This window comes from Suillus clintonianus, assembly GCF_016758775.1.
Source record: "Suillus clintonianus strain FC179 chromosome Unknown DEU56scaffold_1, whole genome shotgun sequence".
Taxonomy (NCBI): Eukaryota; Fungi; Basidiomycota; class Agaricomycetes; order Boletales; family Suillaceae; genus Suillus; species Suillus clintonianus.
The window spans coordinates 1,131,998-1,148,386 of record NW_024539225.1 but is presented as its reverse complement, the minus strand read 5'-3'; the positions used below and the strand labels follow the sequence as shown (position 1 = coordinate 1,148,386).

The window sequence follows — 16,389 nt, the reverse complement described above, 5'->3', positions numbered from 1 at the left end:
AATGATGATGATGATGATGATGATGATGATTTGTTCCGTTGAATACCTGGATGAACTTTGGAGGCGGGAGTAACAGGATGGATGGACTTGTTCAAAATAAAGACAGTGTACACTGCTTTTCGCCACGGTAGCAATTTCCTTGGACTCTCATGAGTCTCAGAGCGCTCACTGGGTCGCCGAAGACTCAGATGAGCGAAAGCACGTAACTCACACCCTCCTTCATCGTTCCACTCACCCGTTATCTTTCTTTACGTTGTGGTCTTAGGCCCATTAGGATTTTTTGACGGTGCAGTTTGAAAGAGGGATATTTGGTTTGATCGTCCCGTAAACACACCAACTCGTGTTCACCACGTTGCACACTCATTTCCCAGAAAAGTCTCGAGATCCAATATTCCAAGCGCCCTGCCTCGTGTACTAAACGAGGGTTCCTGCCAGCAAAAGACATGCATCGTTTCCGGTGAGTCTGCCGCCTGGCTGCTCTCTACCCTTTCAATTACAAGTCTCATTCGCGTATCATATATCTCGTCATTTTGCCGCTGCGTTTGCGGCTTCTTCTTCGCTTTAACTTTTATTGTTGACGTGCCTTAGCAAAAGGTCCGACCCTACCAGGAGCCGCCCGTCTGACGAAGACTGGTTCACACCGACATCTCAATTACCAGAACTCCCGCCTGCTAGTGACTTTCGGACATCACTCATACTACCAGAGTGCGTAACAGACTTGTCTTGTCAACCTTGATGGCTTTCTCACAACGCAGGTACCCAGTCTTACTCGCCGTTTTACGCTTCTCCGCTCCTCCTCCGGTGATCCTCTTACGCTTGACGATCTCAGGTCCAAGTTTGCAGAACAGAGAGCCCGTGGTGTGCCAAACCCGATATCAGAGGAGGAAGAGGACATGATCCTTGAGACACTAGGACGGATGCGTGCCAAAAATGCTGTGCCCAGTACCACTTCAAGCGGTAAACTTGAAGGCGACTCTGGCGCTAATGTCGCCGACATGGGAATGGAATCTGACTACACCCATGAGCGTACCTCCCATATATCCACCACGACCTCTTCGACTACATACCCAGCTTCATCTATTACTTCATCCCCGTCGCCGAGTTCGCGTTCAACAAAGAGGTACAGCAACAATCTTTTTGCATCTGGACGGTTTCGCGAGTACAGCTATCTCCGCTCTGTGTCGCAAAGAAGCGGTAGCAGCCGTGGCGCAGCTTCTATAACACCATCAGACTCCGAACATAGTCTCAGAGAAAAACCCTCGTCAAACTACTCTGAGAGTTTGAGACCTGGAACACCCGAAGGCAGCGGTCCTGTATCTTCAGTACCTTCCAGTCCCAACGAGAAGACTCCATTGGCTCGTTCCACCTCTTTAATATCCTCTGTCGAAGATTTTCCTTCGCAGGCGCTTGGGGACACCAACAAAGGTAGCACGCACCTGTCAGGTAACAGTTCCGTCAGCGTTCAGCGCGTTGAACTTGCTCTGGAGTGTGTCATACGGGACTTTGAAGAGGAGGCCGAGGATGAGATACTCATGCCTAGAACAGCGCATCCTGCCCCACGGTCGGGTGACGTAGAGCAGTCGAGTGCTTCATCTCCAGCCAGTGATTCAGCGTCGGGAGCTTCGGTAGAAAATTTGATTTCTTCATGCATTACATGATACCTAACCATAATGTCAGACTCAATCACCAATTGACTACGAAGGCGGAACCGCAATATTATCTGATAAGCAGATGAACATCGACCCCGAGATGCAACGCTTATCTCCAACCCCGCTGGGTCGTGCGGGTACCATCTCTCCCACCCCTCGTCTTCCAGGTTACATCCCTGGCATGCCCCGTCCTATGACGCCTCGTGATCCTTCATTTGACTCTGATGATGCGCGTGCGCATTCTGCAACTCCACGTGCGATGTCGCCTACGCTCCCAAACGTGAATGGATTGTCTTCGCTCATCACCACCACCTTCACTTCAAGTTTACTTCGGCGAGGTTCAGACGCATCTCGCAGCACCCCACGACCTATCTCGCCGTCCGTGGCCCCACCTGCAAGCTCTTTTCTGTCACGTAGTGCTGGTGGTCAATATTCGTCGGACAGTCAACGTGAGAGCGCGAGTAGTACTGACCAGGAAGCCTCTGTGTCATCTGCCTTTAGGAGGAAGCCCGTATCTCCATTGACGGGTTCGGCCTTCCGACCCATGGTCATATCTTCTCGACCGGGTACTCCATCGAACATCACTTGGAATGTCAATTCACCCTCTAGTACACCTTCTAAATCCAACCGCACTCACAGCAGGCAGGGTAGCTCATCTAGTCACAGTAGAAACGGCAGTCTGAGCACGGACACCGACTTCCAATCTAATGCGGATAAACCTAAATCTCCAAATCGGCCAGTTCGCGTGCCCGTGCCTCCTGAGAGTCCCATTTACCCTCAAGTGGCCAATACTGGAGCGTGGAATCGTTCAACTAGTCCTGCTCCTGTAGATCATCGTTCCCAATCCAGCCTTTCAGGTGTCGTCAACTATGGATCCTCACTTTCGTTTTCGAGCCGCAGTATGCGGGCCCCCACTCCCACTCAGTCTCGGTCCACTACCGCCTCTCCCGCATTCTCTTCAAACGACTCTCCGGGTTTCTCCCACCATACTACCGTCCGCTCTCCAAAACATCATTCTAAGTCATCCTCACATTTCTCTCTCGGGCTTGCTCAGCCTGTTGCCTTTTCGGCGTTGGCCAACTCATCTCGGTCTTCATTGGAGTCGACTGGATCCAGCTACCACTCATGGTCTGCTGGGCAGAAGAAAGATGTAACTCTCGACCTCTTTAGTGATGTCGAACAGTCTAGGTGGCATGATCTGGACAAATCAAGCTCCGTCACTCCAGGTAGCTTGCAGGATGATGAGGACTTTGAGGACATCATACGGCGGTATGCAGGTCTGACCAAATCTGATTTCATGGTCATTCAAGACAAGCTGGTGAGCGCTGCGCGTGCAAAAGAAAGCAGTACAGAGCCTCGAGAGCGGAGCAACTCGCTGCGGAGACGGAGGCCATCAACCTCACAGTCGAACTATTCCCAGAACGGTCGTGATAACCGGGTTCGTCCTCTTCCCTGACTTCGTTTTTACTCGTGACTCATGACCTATCACAGGTCGCAAGCCCGCCGCCGAACCAACCTACTCCTGCCCAGGTACAGGTGTCCCCCACCGGACGGCGCTCCCCAGCGCCTGACCAAGCTGCCAAGGCTCATGCATTACTTGACTCCGTCGTGGGGAGCATTCCTCGCGCACCTACGATTGGCGTCGTGACCGATAACAAGGTGGAATTAGAGGAACCCTCAGAGATCAAGGCGTCCCCTACTACCACGCGTCGCAATAGGGATTTAGCTCGTGCCCTTGGTTTCGGAGATGAGCAAGGAACTGTGGATATACCACAGGACAACAGTCCACCTGTGGAGGTCGTACCGCAGTCCAACGATCCACCGCAGATTCAGGTGCCATCGGAAACAACTCCTCAGCTAGTCGCGTCGCCTGCTCAAGGTGATATTCAGCTCTCATCCAATGCGTCACCATATAGCCTCCCATTCCGCTCGGCTTCGGTAAGAAGCCCTCGACCATTGATGGATCAGGCCGAACTCGTAAACGAAGTTCGGCGGAAAGCCGAAGCTGCTACTGCTGCTTTGATGAAGACGTCTTCTGGTCAGAAATTTATTGACGCCAACGCCTCAAGCATATCTGTGACACGGAAGAAAATTACCCCCAGCCAAATATCTGCACCCCATTTAGTGTCAGCACCTACCAGTGTAGAAACCATTCCTCTTCCTCAGCAGCCGCAGTCTCCTACTCCTACTCCTATCGCCCCTCAGCCCTCTCTGAACATCACCCAGAGGATGCGGCGTCTCCGTAATACTCTGAAAATCAAACAACCAGCTCCGAGTGGTGAAGAGGTCACTCCCTTCCCCATCGACCTCCAGCCCAACAACGCACCTCCCTCGGCTTCTCTGAATCGCAGGCCGACATTACCTCTTACCAAGGGTTTTGCCTACGGAAGCTCGACAGATTTGGGCAAGGCCAAGTCTCAGACGTCGATGTCCAGTCCCCCGGCATCAGCCTCTCCTGGCCTGAGAGGCTTCATGTCTCGCTTCCGAAAAGCCCGTGCAGCGGATGCTCAACCTGAAAACGGAAACGGGCTTTCACGAGCTTCTCCAACCGCTTCTTCTCCGACGACTTCGTCGCATCATGGTCAAGGCCTGGTCGCTTCTCCCGTTAATACCGTTTCATCCACATCGGCACCCGTTCCGACTCCCACTTCCATGTCTAACGTAGGTAGCGGTCGGCCAAGCATTGATGCACCGTCAGCAATGGGCAATGATTCGGCTGCCGTCAAACAGTTGTTTGAAGCAGCTACCAATCTCGGTCTTGATCAAGCGGCATTAAATGACCTGTTAGCAAGGTCCGCCTCAGTTTCATCACGTACAGCGGGTTGGTCTTTGTCAAGGAATCCATCAAACGCCGCGGCAAGCTCATCCGTAGCACGAGGTGACCTCTCAGCCATGCGATCTCGATCACCTCTCCCAGAACCACAATTCAGTGATGATGGCGGCATCAGCAGCGGAGGAGACGATAGGACTGTGAGAAAACTCTCCATTCGCAAAACGGGGGAATCCAGTCACAATCATCAAGCCATTCCTGAGAATCCCGCTATTGTCAGGAGAACGCTTATCTTTCCCTCGGACTTTCGTGCATCTAAAACCGACTTGAGTCAGATGGCGCGTAAGCCTTCGGGTAAGCGTCATCGTCGGCCGGGCAGCGCCACGTCTGCACACTCTGGTCGCTCAGTGCATGACCGCGCACCTACCCCGCCGCCACCGAAGTCCAATGGAGGGAAGCGATTCTCGACTGATCGGTCACCTCCTTTACCCGCATCAATGACTGCGCAAGCTGAGGCTCTTTTACACCCTTCAACATCAGCTGCACCTGTAGAGAAGCCGAGCTCTGCGTATGATTCTCTGTGGGTAATTATTTTGCCTGTTTTTCCGTGTCTAATTTTTACCATCAGATACGACATGTATGCTGGTGAGAGCAAAAATCCAAATGCGCCCGCTGACGATGCGGTGGACATTGGAAGCTCTCATGAAGAAGGTCATCCCGAAGGCGCCGCCCTTGAACTGATCGAGATGGCAAATGGCGAAACAATCTGGTCCGTCACTGATCGGGGATTATCATGATCACCCATTCAATAACTGACTTTTATCTAGGTCAATAGTGAATGGCTTGCGTGACGACGACCTTGAATCGGTTTATGCCAGCAGAACAAGCCTTGCATCCGATTATTCTTTGCGCGAGAACACTGAAGGCCTGCAAGTATTTGTCAAGGAACACGGCAGATCGACATCAAAGGGCAGTAGTTCATCGTTCCTTTCCCGTAAAAAGCCATCCCAGAACAAGAACCGACCTGAAACTAAGGTGAATACTTTTGGATCATCATCAAACGTCAAACTAACGCCGGAGCAGGTTTTTTATAGGTCAGTTCTGCGCTCAGTACGCGGAAGTTCGGTACTAATTGTCCAACTCCAAGCTCCTCCACTCATATTGGTCGTTTGATCGAGTCACTTTCCCAGGGAATGGACGCCGGTTCATTCAATTTTGGTAACCTACCCCCTGACCGCTCTACCCCATTATCATTCCACTCTGACACCGATATGCATTGGACGGTTGAAGAAAAACTGGAACACATGTTGGGATCGATGAGAAATCCCTGATTGCTGGAGTTAATAATCGTTTATGATATATTGATCTTCTCTCGTCAGCCTGATCTTACTTGCATGGAGAATTTGTTGTTACATTGGGTGTTCAGATAGCGATATTCGTACAGAGGCAGTAATACATGCATATACAGATTCCTTGTTATTCCCACCAACAGCTCACCCGGTCCAATCTAGCCACCTATTAAGATTCAGAGCGAGCAAAGCTTCGAGCAATAGAAGGTCGTGGCTGAAACTATACTGCAGTGTTCCATGCGAAGGACCAATTGGCGTGGCTTGGGAATGCTTCTGGAACTTTGCGATTCTTCCGCTGTGTGCGGAGAAGAGCTTTTGGAGACTCAGCATGTTGCGGATGGTATTTGAAAATATTGAAATGGACTTGCCTCGTACGACCTGGGGTCATTGTGACACTTTCGCCATTCGTACTGGTGACCGTCCGCAGAAGGAAACCTACGAGCGCTGAAATTCGAGTTAGTCATTGGGACAGGACATACTGATGCCAACTTACGATGAACTGGATCCCTGTTGGACCATATGTGACATTGGAATTTCGCGATTACCGATAGTGGCAACACCGAGGCCCCCATTTAGCCAGTCAAGCGCTGCCACGGGATTACGATTGCTAGATATCTGAAACAAAAATTTGCAAGTTAGATGTACGTCTGCCAGAGCTGCTGGAAGACGAGACTGACGGTGGTGCGCGCTGTAGAGGGTGACATGTATTGTGTTTCGAACTCGAAAAAAACAGGCTTAGTGTCCTCGCCGATGACGATGCAGCCATCGCGAGGATCATCTCTGCCAGTGAAGTAAATCTCGAAGGAGGGGCGTGCCATTGGAATGAAGAGGTTGTTATTTTTTCATAGTTGTGGATTGAAGCTGGCTTTATATCCCCGGAGCAAGTCTTGCAAGCCCCAGGTTGATGCAACTCGTGATACTCAGTCACGGAAATTGGATATTATTTTGATCATGGTGCACTTCGAGGAGGAAGAAGCTTACACGCATAGATAAAGCGATGCAAGGCGATGCCATCCTTCATCTAAAAAAACCGAAAAGGGTCCGGAGTCGTCACCAATTTCGGGATTGAGGTGGATAATTCAATATTCATCCGGTATGCTCTCGGAACCTGTTTTTTACTATATCGGGCGATAACCGGTATGCACATGCACGGGATAAATCGTGTACGGCGAAGGCGAGCCCGCTACGCTGAGCGTCCTCGACCCGGTCCAATATTAATGCTCAGTTGCAAGTTCCGGAGCGTTCTGAAGGCCAATAACGCACGTTGCCAAGTCAATTGCCTTTCAGATTACACGATAGATAATCAGCCTATTTCAAGGATATTTTTTCACTCCAAACTAACGCTCAGGAGCATTGGCGCGCGTGAGCACTGAGTACCTCAACGAGGAGCAAAAAATAGGTCAACTAGGATTGCAAGAGTAAAAGTCACGTAATACGACTTTCCCAATAAGATTCAGTTTCATGAGTTGACCTTCCATAGGGGCCGCTTTCGTATCTTTCGAGTGACGTGAACGGCGCTTCCACCAGGATGCCCTCCGCCGAATGCTAAAACAACCGTTTCTTCTGCCCCGTGCCCTCGTGCAATCCCCTTCTTCCTCATCTCTATAACATCCTTCGCAAACTTAAAACGACTTTGATCAGATCCTGTGAATATAAAGATAAATGTTCGGTACAATGATGATCACCGATAGCAGCATTTACCAATTTCAAACGCGCGTGATTCGACCGCCGATTTAAACATGTCGAAGGGCACAAGGGAAAATACACGCAACAGGGTGTCACGACCGGTGTGGCCTTGTGATGGGTCCGACTCGGATGAATTAATTTCCAGGGCGTTGGGGAGTGTCACCACGAGGAAGTGAAAAACATCATCCCGCAATCTTTGGGCAAAGTGACCGAAGACAGACGTAAGCGACAGCTCAGGGGTGAGAGATTCATCCGGCGATGAAGGAATCGTGTCGATGAACGTGAGCCATTCATTGATTGTCTCCACGTTGATCGACTGTCTGCATCCATCATAAGCATAACCGCACAATTCATCCATGCCTCCCAGTAGACAACCAGCTGCAAGTACGCCTCGTGCGTTGTCAGGCCGGATGAGACTTAGCGAAACCGATGAATATAGATATCCTAGCGCTGAAAATGCCCCCGGAAATGAACACAAGGTAAAGACGTGACCAGGACACGATTGTACATACCTATGGCAAAGCCCTGCAGGGGTAATAATAAATTCTGTCAGCTCTTGCAGTCTCCAGATGAGAAATTCCGCCCAGCACGGGCTCCGAAGACCGTGGTTGTACACGATAAGAAATTTGCATCGCACTTGAGTTTGAATCAAATGTGACTTTCCTATCTCTCCCCCGCGCTCGGTGGCCGGAAATGAACGAAGTAAGAAGTAAATGGCACACGTACTTCTTGGGTAACCTCTGGCTCATGTTCAAGCTGTACATATATCACACGCTGAGCTCCTGACTGAGGTGAGGTTGACATAAGATGCGCTAGCAACGGCGATCTTGAAAGAATGATGGCATGAAGGCGGTAGGTATTTTGATGCACATGCTAAATGGAAAATATGTATTAGGTACAATAATCTGATGTGGACGATGAAAATGCGCCTACAAGTATGGTGTCGGCATAATTCTAAAGGGTGATGATTAGGTTTCGTCCCATTGAATAATCCTGTACATACACCAGTCTGAAATCCCGCATGATAGAGGTGATGTACTATCTCCTCGTTGTGCATTTGGTACGGAGGACTGCGTAGGTTGAGTAATTTCACAATTGCCAAGCGTTCGAGAGGTGAACCCAAAGATCAGAAAGTCGCACACAAGAAAGGAAGATGCATCAATCAGCCGACTCACTGCGAGAATCCATTAGGCACAGCAAAATTCGTTGGCTCATGCTGGCTGCCATTGAATGAGCATTCTGACTGCCCAGTAGGAGGTGTAACCCCGTTGCTCGAAAAGCCATTGGATACTACGGACGTCGATGATGCTGCATTCATCGGAATGAAGAAAATGAAAGAGAACAAGGATTGAGCAAAGTTACTTGTGGCACGAGAACGTCGGTACTGAGGAACCAAGTCACGCTGAATGTCACATGTCACGGCAATACGCTATGATTACACGTGCGAGCACCAACTAACGAACGCCTTTCGATTCACCACTGTCCCATATCCTTTAGATGTCGACTCCATTGAAACAAAATGTGTCATAAGGTTGTTGGTGAAACCGTGTGCATCAGCCAGGGGTCCACAAATGACAGGGTAAGGAGGCGGCGGAGAAATATATTCTGTCGATGAGTCGGCCGCGGGAGATAACTGAGATATATCATTAAATGGGTCGCACGCAAATCGGAGGTATTTGTTCCCCACCATATGAGATCTGTCCGACGCAAAATAACCCAAATACTCTTCCCCAGATACAACCCTGAAAAGACTGATGAATAGAGGTTTGATAGCAAGCAAAGACAGGGGCAATCGCGCGCAAGTTTACCTCCGATACTGCGATGGGATGTCTGAATCTGGTGGGAAGGTCTTCTCAACATACTCTTGACAAGATCCGGGATTAAATTGTCCATGAAGCCCGCGCATTATTATAATAAACATACCTTCCCAACGACTAGGCATCTCCAAGATAGAATCGAAATCGTAGATCCAAGTTTCCTCTTCTATGCCCGGCGTCGTGTTGAGCAACCGAGAAAGAGACCCCGATCGGCTGCGCAGAACCAAGATGGCATGATAATCCCAGATAACTGCAGTGTTTGCAGCAGGCGCCTTGAGCTGACTCCATAGGGCAACCTACACTCCGGCGTTTAGTTCCGCACATACTACTAAGTCCACAGATTCGCCGGCTGTATGCAATTCACCGTTTTGGTCACGTTCGATATGATGACAGGAAAAATGTCCCATGTAGCCTTTACCTCCTCTTGTTCCAGAAACCGACGGACGAGGAAATATATGTTTTCCTCACAGTAGCAGGAGGTGTATGGACTGTCGAGAGGTTTAGGAAGCATTGCTTTGGAACTCCGACAAGCCCAGTCGAGACCGGAGGGCTCGGAGCTCTCGGTTCAGCTAGTCTAGGTTTATCAAGCTTGGGAATCTGGTCAGAGCTGACCCAAATTATGATTGATACTATTCGTCCACATCATACTATAATGCACACCTGGCTAAATCGATATACAAAACTTTGATTTCAGTTATCTGGAAGAGACACGCTGCACTTTGAACTTTCAGCGACACTAGCTCCATATCAATGTTGATAAGTGATGAGAATTACCGAGGAGGCAGTAGATGGCAATGCAGGATATTATTGTTCGTGAATAATGGGGTACACGAGGGCGCACGGATCCAAGACCTGCCAGTGCGATATCGATATCGTTGTTAGCATGATGCCTTCGAAAAGTGAGGCAACCGTAACTTATCGACTTAGCTGTATCTCACCAAAGACACAGGTAATTAGGTCACGAGCACGGTCACAGGGGGAGTGGCTCAGCGGTTGTGCGGACCCATTGGGTCGGAGCATTGATCTCGTCCCGATCAGATCATGATCGATCAATAAGCTTTTGATCGAGTTTCCTGATAGTGAGTCCGGAGTGCCTTAGTCTCACTGTAAAATTAAGTTTCTCCCAGCGTCCAATCAAAGAAATCGCCAAGAGGTTGATTACCTCCACCTATCTAGGGAGTCGTATGTAAAGCGCAGTGAGCCTTCGGTCAGCTTGGACTATGAAAAAACCCCACCTTGCTCTCCTTTATGACATCGCCATTGTCAATTTGATAGTACGAATGCGGGGGGCCTTGCGAGCGAATGACCGTTCTTCTAAATCGTCATGTCATTCAGCCTGACAGTCAATAAATCCGGCCCACACGCGGTAGAATCATCCTATTCGGTATCGACGGATAAGCATCGAGATTTCACACAATGCGGAACTCATCACCATCTGTCTGGAGGTCTCTCGTAGGACAGTGAGAATAATTAGCGCTCAAACCGCATTAGTGAACTGCCTCCAGACCACTAGCTTGGCGATGATAGGCGGCATAGCTCGGCATACCAATGAAAGTTCAAACGTTCTCGCAGGAATGATATCGATATTTTGAGAAAGTGCAGAGAGGGCTCAAGACAGGCGTCTGGACACGTCACGGAGCCAGCCAAAGTGGCCGAGGCGGTGGCCACTAACTTGGACAGGAGAGTTTTCCGCACGAACAGTACGGACGTTCGATCCACGGTCGATATGGATATACTGGAGAAATGATGATCAATTGGATAGGTGGATATTTATTCCCATTATCTAAAATATATTCGTGAGCAGACAAGCAGCACTCCCTAACTGTCGGCGGACATCGTGGAAATCGACATCGTGAGCTGTAAAATGATCTATAATCAGTACCGCCTCAAGTGTTTGACGAGGAGGCAATTGCAGGACGAATGCCTCCTCAGGATAGCAATGCTAAACTCACAATCCTCAACCTCTCCCCATCTTTGAATCTGGCTTGACACTTCGACTTGTGCGGCTATAGCTGCTTCTTCAACAGTGAGATGCCTCTTCACAAGGGCAAGCGCGATCAGGAAAGACTTTGTCACATATGTCACGCGTTCCATTGCTAGAATGGTCATTATGGACCCCTTGGCTTCAATGACAGCTTCGTGGTACTCACCAGCCAACTCCCAGGGATCCATCTCGGCAAGGACGGCGTCGAGCTTAGTTCGTGTTTCTGCCGATTGTGAATGGAGCAAAATTGAGGTAAAGACTTGTATGTCAATGTCAAATGTAGATCTCGCCCATTCAAGCAATGGGTCCCAGTACTTTTGTTGGAGTTCTACCAGCGGAGGTGGGTCGTCATGATGAAAACTATAGAACTGTGATTAGATGAGTCGGGCTTATGGAAATAAATACGCACCAGATTGTGTCAGTGTCGAGGTAAGTAAGAAGAGCTTTTCGCACTTCTGAGCGTGTTTTTTCATCATGGAGGGCATCAATGGCCCGTGAGGCTATGGAAGTCTATGCTAGGTCAATGGCAGGAAGTTGATTATCGTTGAGCACTCATACCATTGGAAGAGCATGAGGTTTCAGGAGAGTTTCCTGGTTTTCCCATTCGTTCGCAATGAGTGTTGCAACTAACCGTTTGTTTCTGGGTAACAGCAGAGTATTGCCAGATGGTGTTTTCAACGCTCGCGTATCAAGTGTGACAGTGAGTCCATTATCTCTCTTTGAAATTCCTACTGTCTCCCAAAAACGCTTCAGGGTAGCCTCAGCACCTAAAAATGCATAAGTGGATAATCACAGCAGCAGTCCGCAATGCTCACGATTCGTCTCCGACACCACGGTACCATCGGGAGGTAACGAAGCAGTAGCGAATGACCTAGAGAATGAGTGTACGCTCGAGTCACACGAAAACCTCACACGAGCTATTGAACGTGGAAGTAGTCTGAAGTACATGGACGAAGCAAGAGACGACCGACAAGAAGACAACAAATTCGAGTTGAAGGTTATTTCACAAACACGTGACGTAATAGCACTACTTAATAATGACGCGACCGTAACTCTCCGTCTTAGAGATTGCTACGCGACCAGGATGCGGGAAAGACAGTCTGCCAGTAGGCATACCCAACCCCAGATATCTTCATTTTTCGTCCAGAGCCCTGCGACGAAGAAGCGTGCACCCGTTTCTTTGGACTCTCCCATAGACTTGACTTTAGATGATTCTGACGTCGAAAGGCAGCCCCCGATAAAGAAACTGAAGTCGAAACACCCCGAGTCCCCTACAAGTCAGTGGCGCTTTGACACCTCCTCCAGAGGGGAGCATTCTGGCACAGCGAGCATACAAGAACATAAAACACGCTCACGAGCAGACTTTGAACGTATTCTACTTGGGACAGGCCGACAGTCTGGATACGCTGACGACAAGGGGAACTCAAGCGCGGACGATGATAGTTCTCAGAATGGAAATGATTCAGACCCTGCGTTCACTGAACTCCGAGCAATGTTTTCTCTCAAACCCACCAAGGGCAAGGGGAAATCGTGTGAGAAGTCCCTGGTTAGAAAGACTAAAGCAGCCGCAGAGATCGGGCCCAGTGGCGAGACTTATACACCCTACGAGGTTCAGGTAGGCTGTGCTGCATACCATTAATGTTCTTGCTCAATTATTTGTTTCGACAATGCAGGCTTTATCATTCATTAAAGACCATCCTGGGACAATCCTAATGATTGAGAAAGGTTACAAGTTTTATTTCCACGAAGAAAGTGCCAAAGTAAGTGAATTCTCCAGACATCCTATCTTCGCACGTTGCTGAACACAGACACGATAGATTGCTAGCGGAGAGCTCGGAATTATTGCTTATATGAAGCGGAACCTTCTCACTGCCTCTATTCCCGTTCACAGGAAAGAAGTACATATGAGGAAGTAAGTCTCAACCTTAATTATTTCCTGGAATCCATCTTATTCTGAGCCAGGCTCCTCTCCAAAGGTCACAAAGTTGGTATCGTAGAGCAAACAGAAACGGCCGCCCTCAAGAAAGCGGGCGATAACAAGAACACTCTGTTCGAGCGCAAACTTGCTGAATTGTACACAGCGGCAACGTAAGGATCGACCTTTTTGCATACTGAATCAAACAACTTATTTTGGTGTAGCTATGTCGATGAGGTCGGTTCTGTCGACGACCTCGATAAATACTCTGCACCACCCCTCTTGTGCCTTGTAGAGGCTCGTAAAGACGACTCTGCTGAAGGTGAAATTAGCATCGGCATGATTGCGATTACACCAAGTACCGGCGATGTTATTTGGGACGAATTTCATGGTATGAACAAATGGAGTAATCGCCGGAATAACTGACAAACAAAACACCCAGACACTGTCATGCGCGTCGAGCTCGAGGTAGGTTTAACATAATCATAATTTAAACGCTGTCACATAGGTATTCAGACAAGACTTGTTCATACAAGGCCTGCAGAATTGCTAGTCGCTGGCGAAGGTCTTACCAAAATGACTCGAAAGGTTTTGGCACATTTTACGAAGTAAGCACTGATATCATTCCTCAGATGGGGAGCTTGTGCTGATAACAGCCTTACGGCCTCCAGCGCTTCTCATGACCAACGAATAAGGACGGAACATTTCAACTCTGCAATGAGCGGTTCGGAAGCTTTTGATTTTATCACAAATTTTTACACGACCAAATCTACTGCCAGCACCGAAGAGCTTAGCTCAGGTCAGATATAGTGTTGCAATTGTGTCCTGTGAAACTGGACGTTGATGATGTTTCAGACAAAATTCTGGCTATTGTCGCCGGCCTCCCGCAACTAGTTGCCATATCTTTAGCACAATCCATTAAATACCTCTCATCATTCAGCATTGCCGATGCGTTTTTAGGTGTGAAGTTCTTCACAAGGTTCACCGAGAGGTGTCATATGCTTCTCAACGGCAATACCATGACTAACCTGTTCGTATGCATCAGTATTATCCCACATCGATGACACTCCCTGACGTGCGCAATCACAGTGAAATATACCAGAATCAGACTGATTTCACTACGCAAGGTACATTGATGTCGGTTTTGGATCACACATCCACGAAATTTGGGGCGCGGCTTTTAAAGAATTGGATTGGCAAGCCATTGACAAACAAGCTGTAAGTACTTCCCGGGTCTTCGCAATTGCAACGTTTACCGTTATTTAACCAGGATCCTGAACCAGAGAATAGATGCTGTGGAAGAAATCAAGTCGAGCAAGTCACCACAACTAGTGGAGCTTTGCCGTGTCCTGAAAAGACTCCCTGACCTTGCCAAGGGTCTGTGCCGCATCCAGTACGGGAAGGTAGGAGACTCATGTTTCAAGTGTATTTGTTATACTAATCGTGCTTCAGTGCACATGTCAAGAACTTGCATCGCTTCTTTCGGCTTTCCAAATCATTGTCCGCGCATTCCCGGAACGTTCAGAGGAGTTTCATTCAAAGCTCTTGAATGATATCTTTTCTTCCCTCCCGAAGTTAAAAGCACCAATAAAAACTTTATTGGGCGCAATCGACATCGAGAAAGCTACCAGTGGCAGGAAAGATGAGTTGTGGACAGATCCGGAGCAATTTCCAGCCTTGGACGAGTATAAGTTGGTCTGTATGTCCCTTACCCTCTCTCTCATGCTGCTAACCCCTATATTTGAAGCTAATTGAAACTGTGAAGTCGGAGCTTGATGAGGAGTTGAAGTCAAGTACTAAGTTTCCTCTACAAGCGAGAACATTGCCTGACTTGCATGTTCAGTCCGTAAACTTCTCCGAAAACCGTCCCTCACGTGGAAGACTGTAGCGGGCACCGAGGTGTGTTGATGTAACTGCAACAGGTGTCGTACTGAGCATCCAATACAGTACTTGGCTGAAATCAAGAAGTCGGAAGATCGAATGGTACCCACTAATTGGGTGGTGGTGTCTGCGTAAGCACATTGGTGGGCAAGACGTTCTACACTTATGGCCAACAGAACCAAGTACCTGAGGCGTTATCATACCCCAGAGGTCAAGAAGTTCATTGATGAACTATCTCGATATAAAGAAGCTCTTAATGCGGAAGCTAACAAGGCCTTTGCATCATTCCTCAGTTCCATTGCTTCAGACCACTACTCGGTAATGCGGGATGCGGTCAATAAATTAGCTATAGCAGATTGCCTACTGAGTCTGGCACATGTGGCCCACCAACAAGGGTACGTTCGACCAGAGTTCATCGAAGGAGATTCCCTGGAAATTGTGGAAGGACGACATCCCATGATTGAGGCATTACGAACGGATCCCTTCGTTCCAAACACGTTATACATGGGAGGTGATCATCCCAGGAGCAGTGTCATTACGGGACCTAACATGGGTGGAAAAAGCTCTGCTGTGCGGATGGTTGCTCTCATCGTAATCATGGCCCAAATTGGATCCTACGTACCTGCTCAAGTTGTTAGGCTTGGCCTATTGGACGGGGTTTTGAGCAGGATGGGAGGTGTGTAGACTGTTTTCTGGTTTCCACTGTCAATATTGATTTCGATGCTCGTAAAGCGTCCGATGAACTCGCTCGCGGCCGGTCAACTTTCATGGTGGAGATGGCACAAACGAGCGACATACTACAAAAGGCGACTCACAAAAGTCTAGTAATTCTTGATGAGTTAGGAAGAGGTACATCCACTGCCGATGGGGTGAGTTCACATTTTTGATTTCACCAGATTTTCGTATGACAGGATTCACGCAGATGGCCATTGCGGACGCTGTCCTTCATCATCTAGTGGAACGCGTGAAGTGCAAGACATTGTTCATCACACATTATCCGCTAGTAGCCACAGAATTGGAAAGAAAATTCCCCGAGGAAGTGCAAAATTTGCATATGAGCTACACAACGGAAACCCGAATAAATGGAACTCGGGATGTGACTTTTTTGTATCAACTCACCCCTGGCGTTGCTCTCGAGTCGTTTGGCGTTGAGTGTGGTCGTCTTGCAGGTCTTCCGGACGATATTCTTCGTATCGCATCAGAGCGCTCTGAGCTTTGCAGGACTGTCACTGAACAGCGCATACGACGCTCCAGGTCAGTGTGCATGCTTGCCATCCACCTCCTTCCAGCATAACACTTTTACAGGACGCGCAAACTTATGGGTGCAATCGCTCGCGC

At 48.8% G+C, this 16,389-nt stretch overlaps 6 protein-coding genes across 6 annotated transcripts; 2 read left to right on the top strand and 4 right to left on the bottom strand.

The window, feature by feature from the left end:
- Position 1: 1 nt before the first annotated feature.
- Positions 2 to 5,804, top strand: DEU56DRAFT_764445 (uncharacterized protein). Its single transcript, XM_041350907.1, has 9 exons — positions 2 to 457; positions 589 to 705; positions 764 to 1,625; positions 1,678 to 3,087; positions 3,141 to 4,999; positions 5,048 to 5,188; positions 5,247 to 5,454; positions 5,503 to 5,513; positions 5,567 to 5,804. Exons 1-9 carry the CDS (start codon positions 444 to 446, stop codon positions 5,748 to 5,750), a joined length of 4,806 nt encoding a protein of 1,601 aa, XP_041215849.1. The 5' UTR covers positions 2 to 443; the 3' UTR covers positions 5,751 to 5,804.
- DEU56DRAFT_764440 (uncharacterized protein) lies at positions 5,805 to 6,805 on the bottom strand. Its single transcript, XM_041350906.1, has 4 exons — positions 6,446 to 6,805; positions 6,262 to 6,383; positions 6,137 to 6,212; positions 5,805 to 6,080 (listed from the first exon to the last, which is right to left on the bottom strand). The coding sequence occupies exons 1-4, from the start codon at positions 6,584 to 6,586 to the stop codon at positions 5,913 to 5,915; spliced, it is 507 nt and encodes a 168-aa protein (XP_041215848.1). The 5' UTR covers positions 6,587 to 6,805; the 3' UTR covers positions 5,805 to 5,912.
- On the bottom strand, positions 6,784 to 8,842 carry DEU56DRAFT_764432 (uncharacterized protein). Its single transcript, XM_041350905.1, has 7 exons — positions 8,630 to 8,842; positions 8,458 to 8,524; positions 8,388 to 8,408; positions 8,181 to 8,327; positions 7,967 to 7,979; positions 7,470 to 7,904; positions 6,784 to 7,412 (listed from the first exon to the last, which is right to left on the bottom strand). The coding sequence occupies exons 1-7, from the start codon at positions 8,770 to 8,772 to the stop codon at positions 7,228 to 7,230; spliced, it is 1,011 nt and encodes a 336-aa protein (XP_041215847.1). The 5' UTR covers positions 8,773 to 8,842; the 3' UTR covers positions 6,784 to 7,227.
- On the bottom strand, positions 8,843 to 9,850 carry DEU56DRAFT_764427 (N-terminal glutamine amidase-domain-containing protein). The gene is made up of 5 exons (XM_041350904.1): positions 9,636 to 9,850; positions 9,378 to 9,567; positions 9,263 to 9,317; positions 9,142 to 9,205; positions 8,843 to 9,087 (listed from the first exon to the last, which is right to left on the bottom strand). The coding sequence occupies exons 1-5, from the start codon at positions 9,780 to 9,782 to the stop codon at positions 8,890 to 8,892; spliced, it is 654 nt and encodes a 217-aa protein (XP_041215846.1). The 5' UTR covers positions 9,783 to 9,850; the 3' UTR covers positions 8,843 to 8,889.
- Positions 9,851 to 10,832: 982 nt separating this feature from the next.
- DEU56DRAFT_17990 (uncharacterized protein) lies at positions 10,833 to 12,249 on the bottom strand. The gene is made up of 6 exons (XM_041344935.1): positions 12,071 to 12,249; positions 11,814 to 12,014; positions 11,665 to 11,765; positions 11,422 to 11,615; positions 11,224 to 11,367; positions 10,833 to 11,128 (listed from the first exon to the last, which is right to left on the bottom strand). The coding sequence occupies exons 1-6, from the start codon at positions 12,095 to 12,097 to the stop codon at positions 11,055 to 11,057; spliced, it is 741 nt and encodes a 246-aa protein (XP_041215845.1). The 5' UTR covers positions 12,098 to 12,249; the 3' UTR covers positions 10,833 to 11,054.
- A 90-nt stretch (positions 12,250 to 12,339) lies between these two features.
- DEU56DRAFT_906043 (muts domain V-domain-containing protein) lies at positions 12,340 to 16,345 on the top strand (the record flags this gene model as incomplete). Its single annotated transcript, XM_041356789.1, has 18 exons — positions 12,340 to 12,870; positions 12,929 to 13,015; positions 13,073 to 13,167; positions 13,218 to 13,343; positions 13,395 to 13,561; positions 13,613 to 13,638; positions 13,687 to 13,778; positions 13,827 to 13,969; positions 14,026 to 14,200; positions 14,260 to 14,388; positions 14,441 to 14,573; positions 14,623 to 14,865; positions 14,918 to 14,963; positions 15,014 to 15,069; positions 15,118 to 15,182; positions 15,228 to 15,727; positions 15,784 to 15,900; positions 15,963 to 16,345. 18 exons carry the CDS (start codon positions 12,340 to 12,342, stop codon positions 16,343 to 16,345), a joined length of 3,114 nt encoding a protein of 1,037 aa, XP_041215844.1.
- Positions 16,346 to 16,389: the final 44 nt, after the last annotated feature.

Coding starts and splice junctions, on each gene's coding strand:
- DEU56DRAFT_764427 (XM_041350904.1), bottom strand. CDS start 9,782: ATGCTTCCTAAACCTCTCGACAGTCCATACACCTCCTGCTACTGTGAG. Junction 9,568..9,635: donor TATCGAACGTGACCAAAACG/GTGAATTGCATA, acceptor GCCGGAGTGTAG/GTTGCCCTATGGAGTCAGCT. Junction 9,318..9,377: donor GATGCCTAGTCGTTGGGAAG/GTATGTTTATTA, acceptor GATCTTGTCAAG/AGTATGTTGAGAAGACCTTC.
- DEU56DRAFT_764432 (XM_041350905.1), bottom strand. CDS start 8,772: ATGAATGCAGCATCATCGACGTCCGTAGTATCCAATGGCTTTTCGAGC. Junction 8,525..8,629: donor GTGCCTAATGGATTCTCGCA/GTGAGTCGGCTG, acceptor CAACCTACGCAG/TCCTCCGTACCAAATGCACA. Junction 8,409..8,457: donor ATGCGGGATTTCAGACTGGT/GTATGTACAGGA, acceptor ATCACCCTTTAG/AATTATGCCGACACCATACT.
- DEU56DRAFT_764440 (XM_041350906.1), bottom strand. CDS start 6,586: ATGGCACGCCCCTCCTTCGAGATTTACTTCACTGGCAGAGATGATCCT. Junction 6,213..6,261: donor CAACAGGGATCCAGTTCATC/GTAAGTTGGCAT, acceptor CTCGAATTTCAG/CGCTCGTAGGTTTCCTTCTG. Junction 6,081..6,136: donor ATGACCCCAGGTCGTACGAG/GCAAGTCCATTT, acceptor AGTCTCCAAAAG/CTCTTCTCCGCACACAGCGG.
- DEU56DRAFT_17990 (XM_041344935.1), bottom strand. CDS start 12,097: ATGGTACCGTGGTGTCGGAGACGAATC. Junction 11,616..11,664: donor CTCGACACTGACACAATCTG/GTGCGTATTTAT, acceptor ACAGTTCTATAG/TTTTCATCATGACGACCCAC. Junction 11,368..11,421: donor GGATCCCTGGGAGTTGGCTG/GTGAGTACCACG, acceptor TGACCATTCTAG/CAATGGAACGCGTGACATAT.
- DEU56DRAFT_764445 (XM_041350907.1), top strand. Junction 706..763: donor ACATCACTCATACTACCAGA/GTGCGTAACAGA, acceptor GCAGGTACCCAG/TCTTACTCGCCGTTTTACGC. Junction 1,626..1,677: donor ATTCAGCGTCGGGAGCTTCG/GTAGAAAATTTG, acceptor CCATAATGTCAG/ACTCAATCACCAATTGACTA.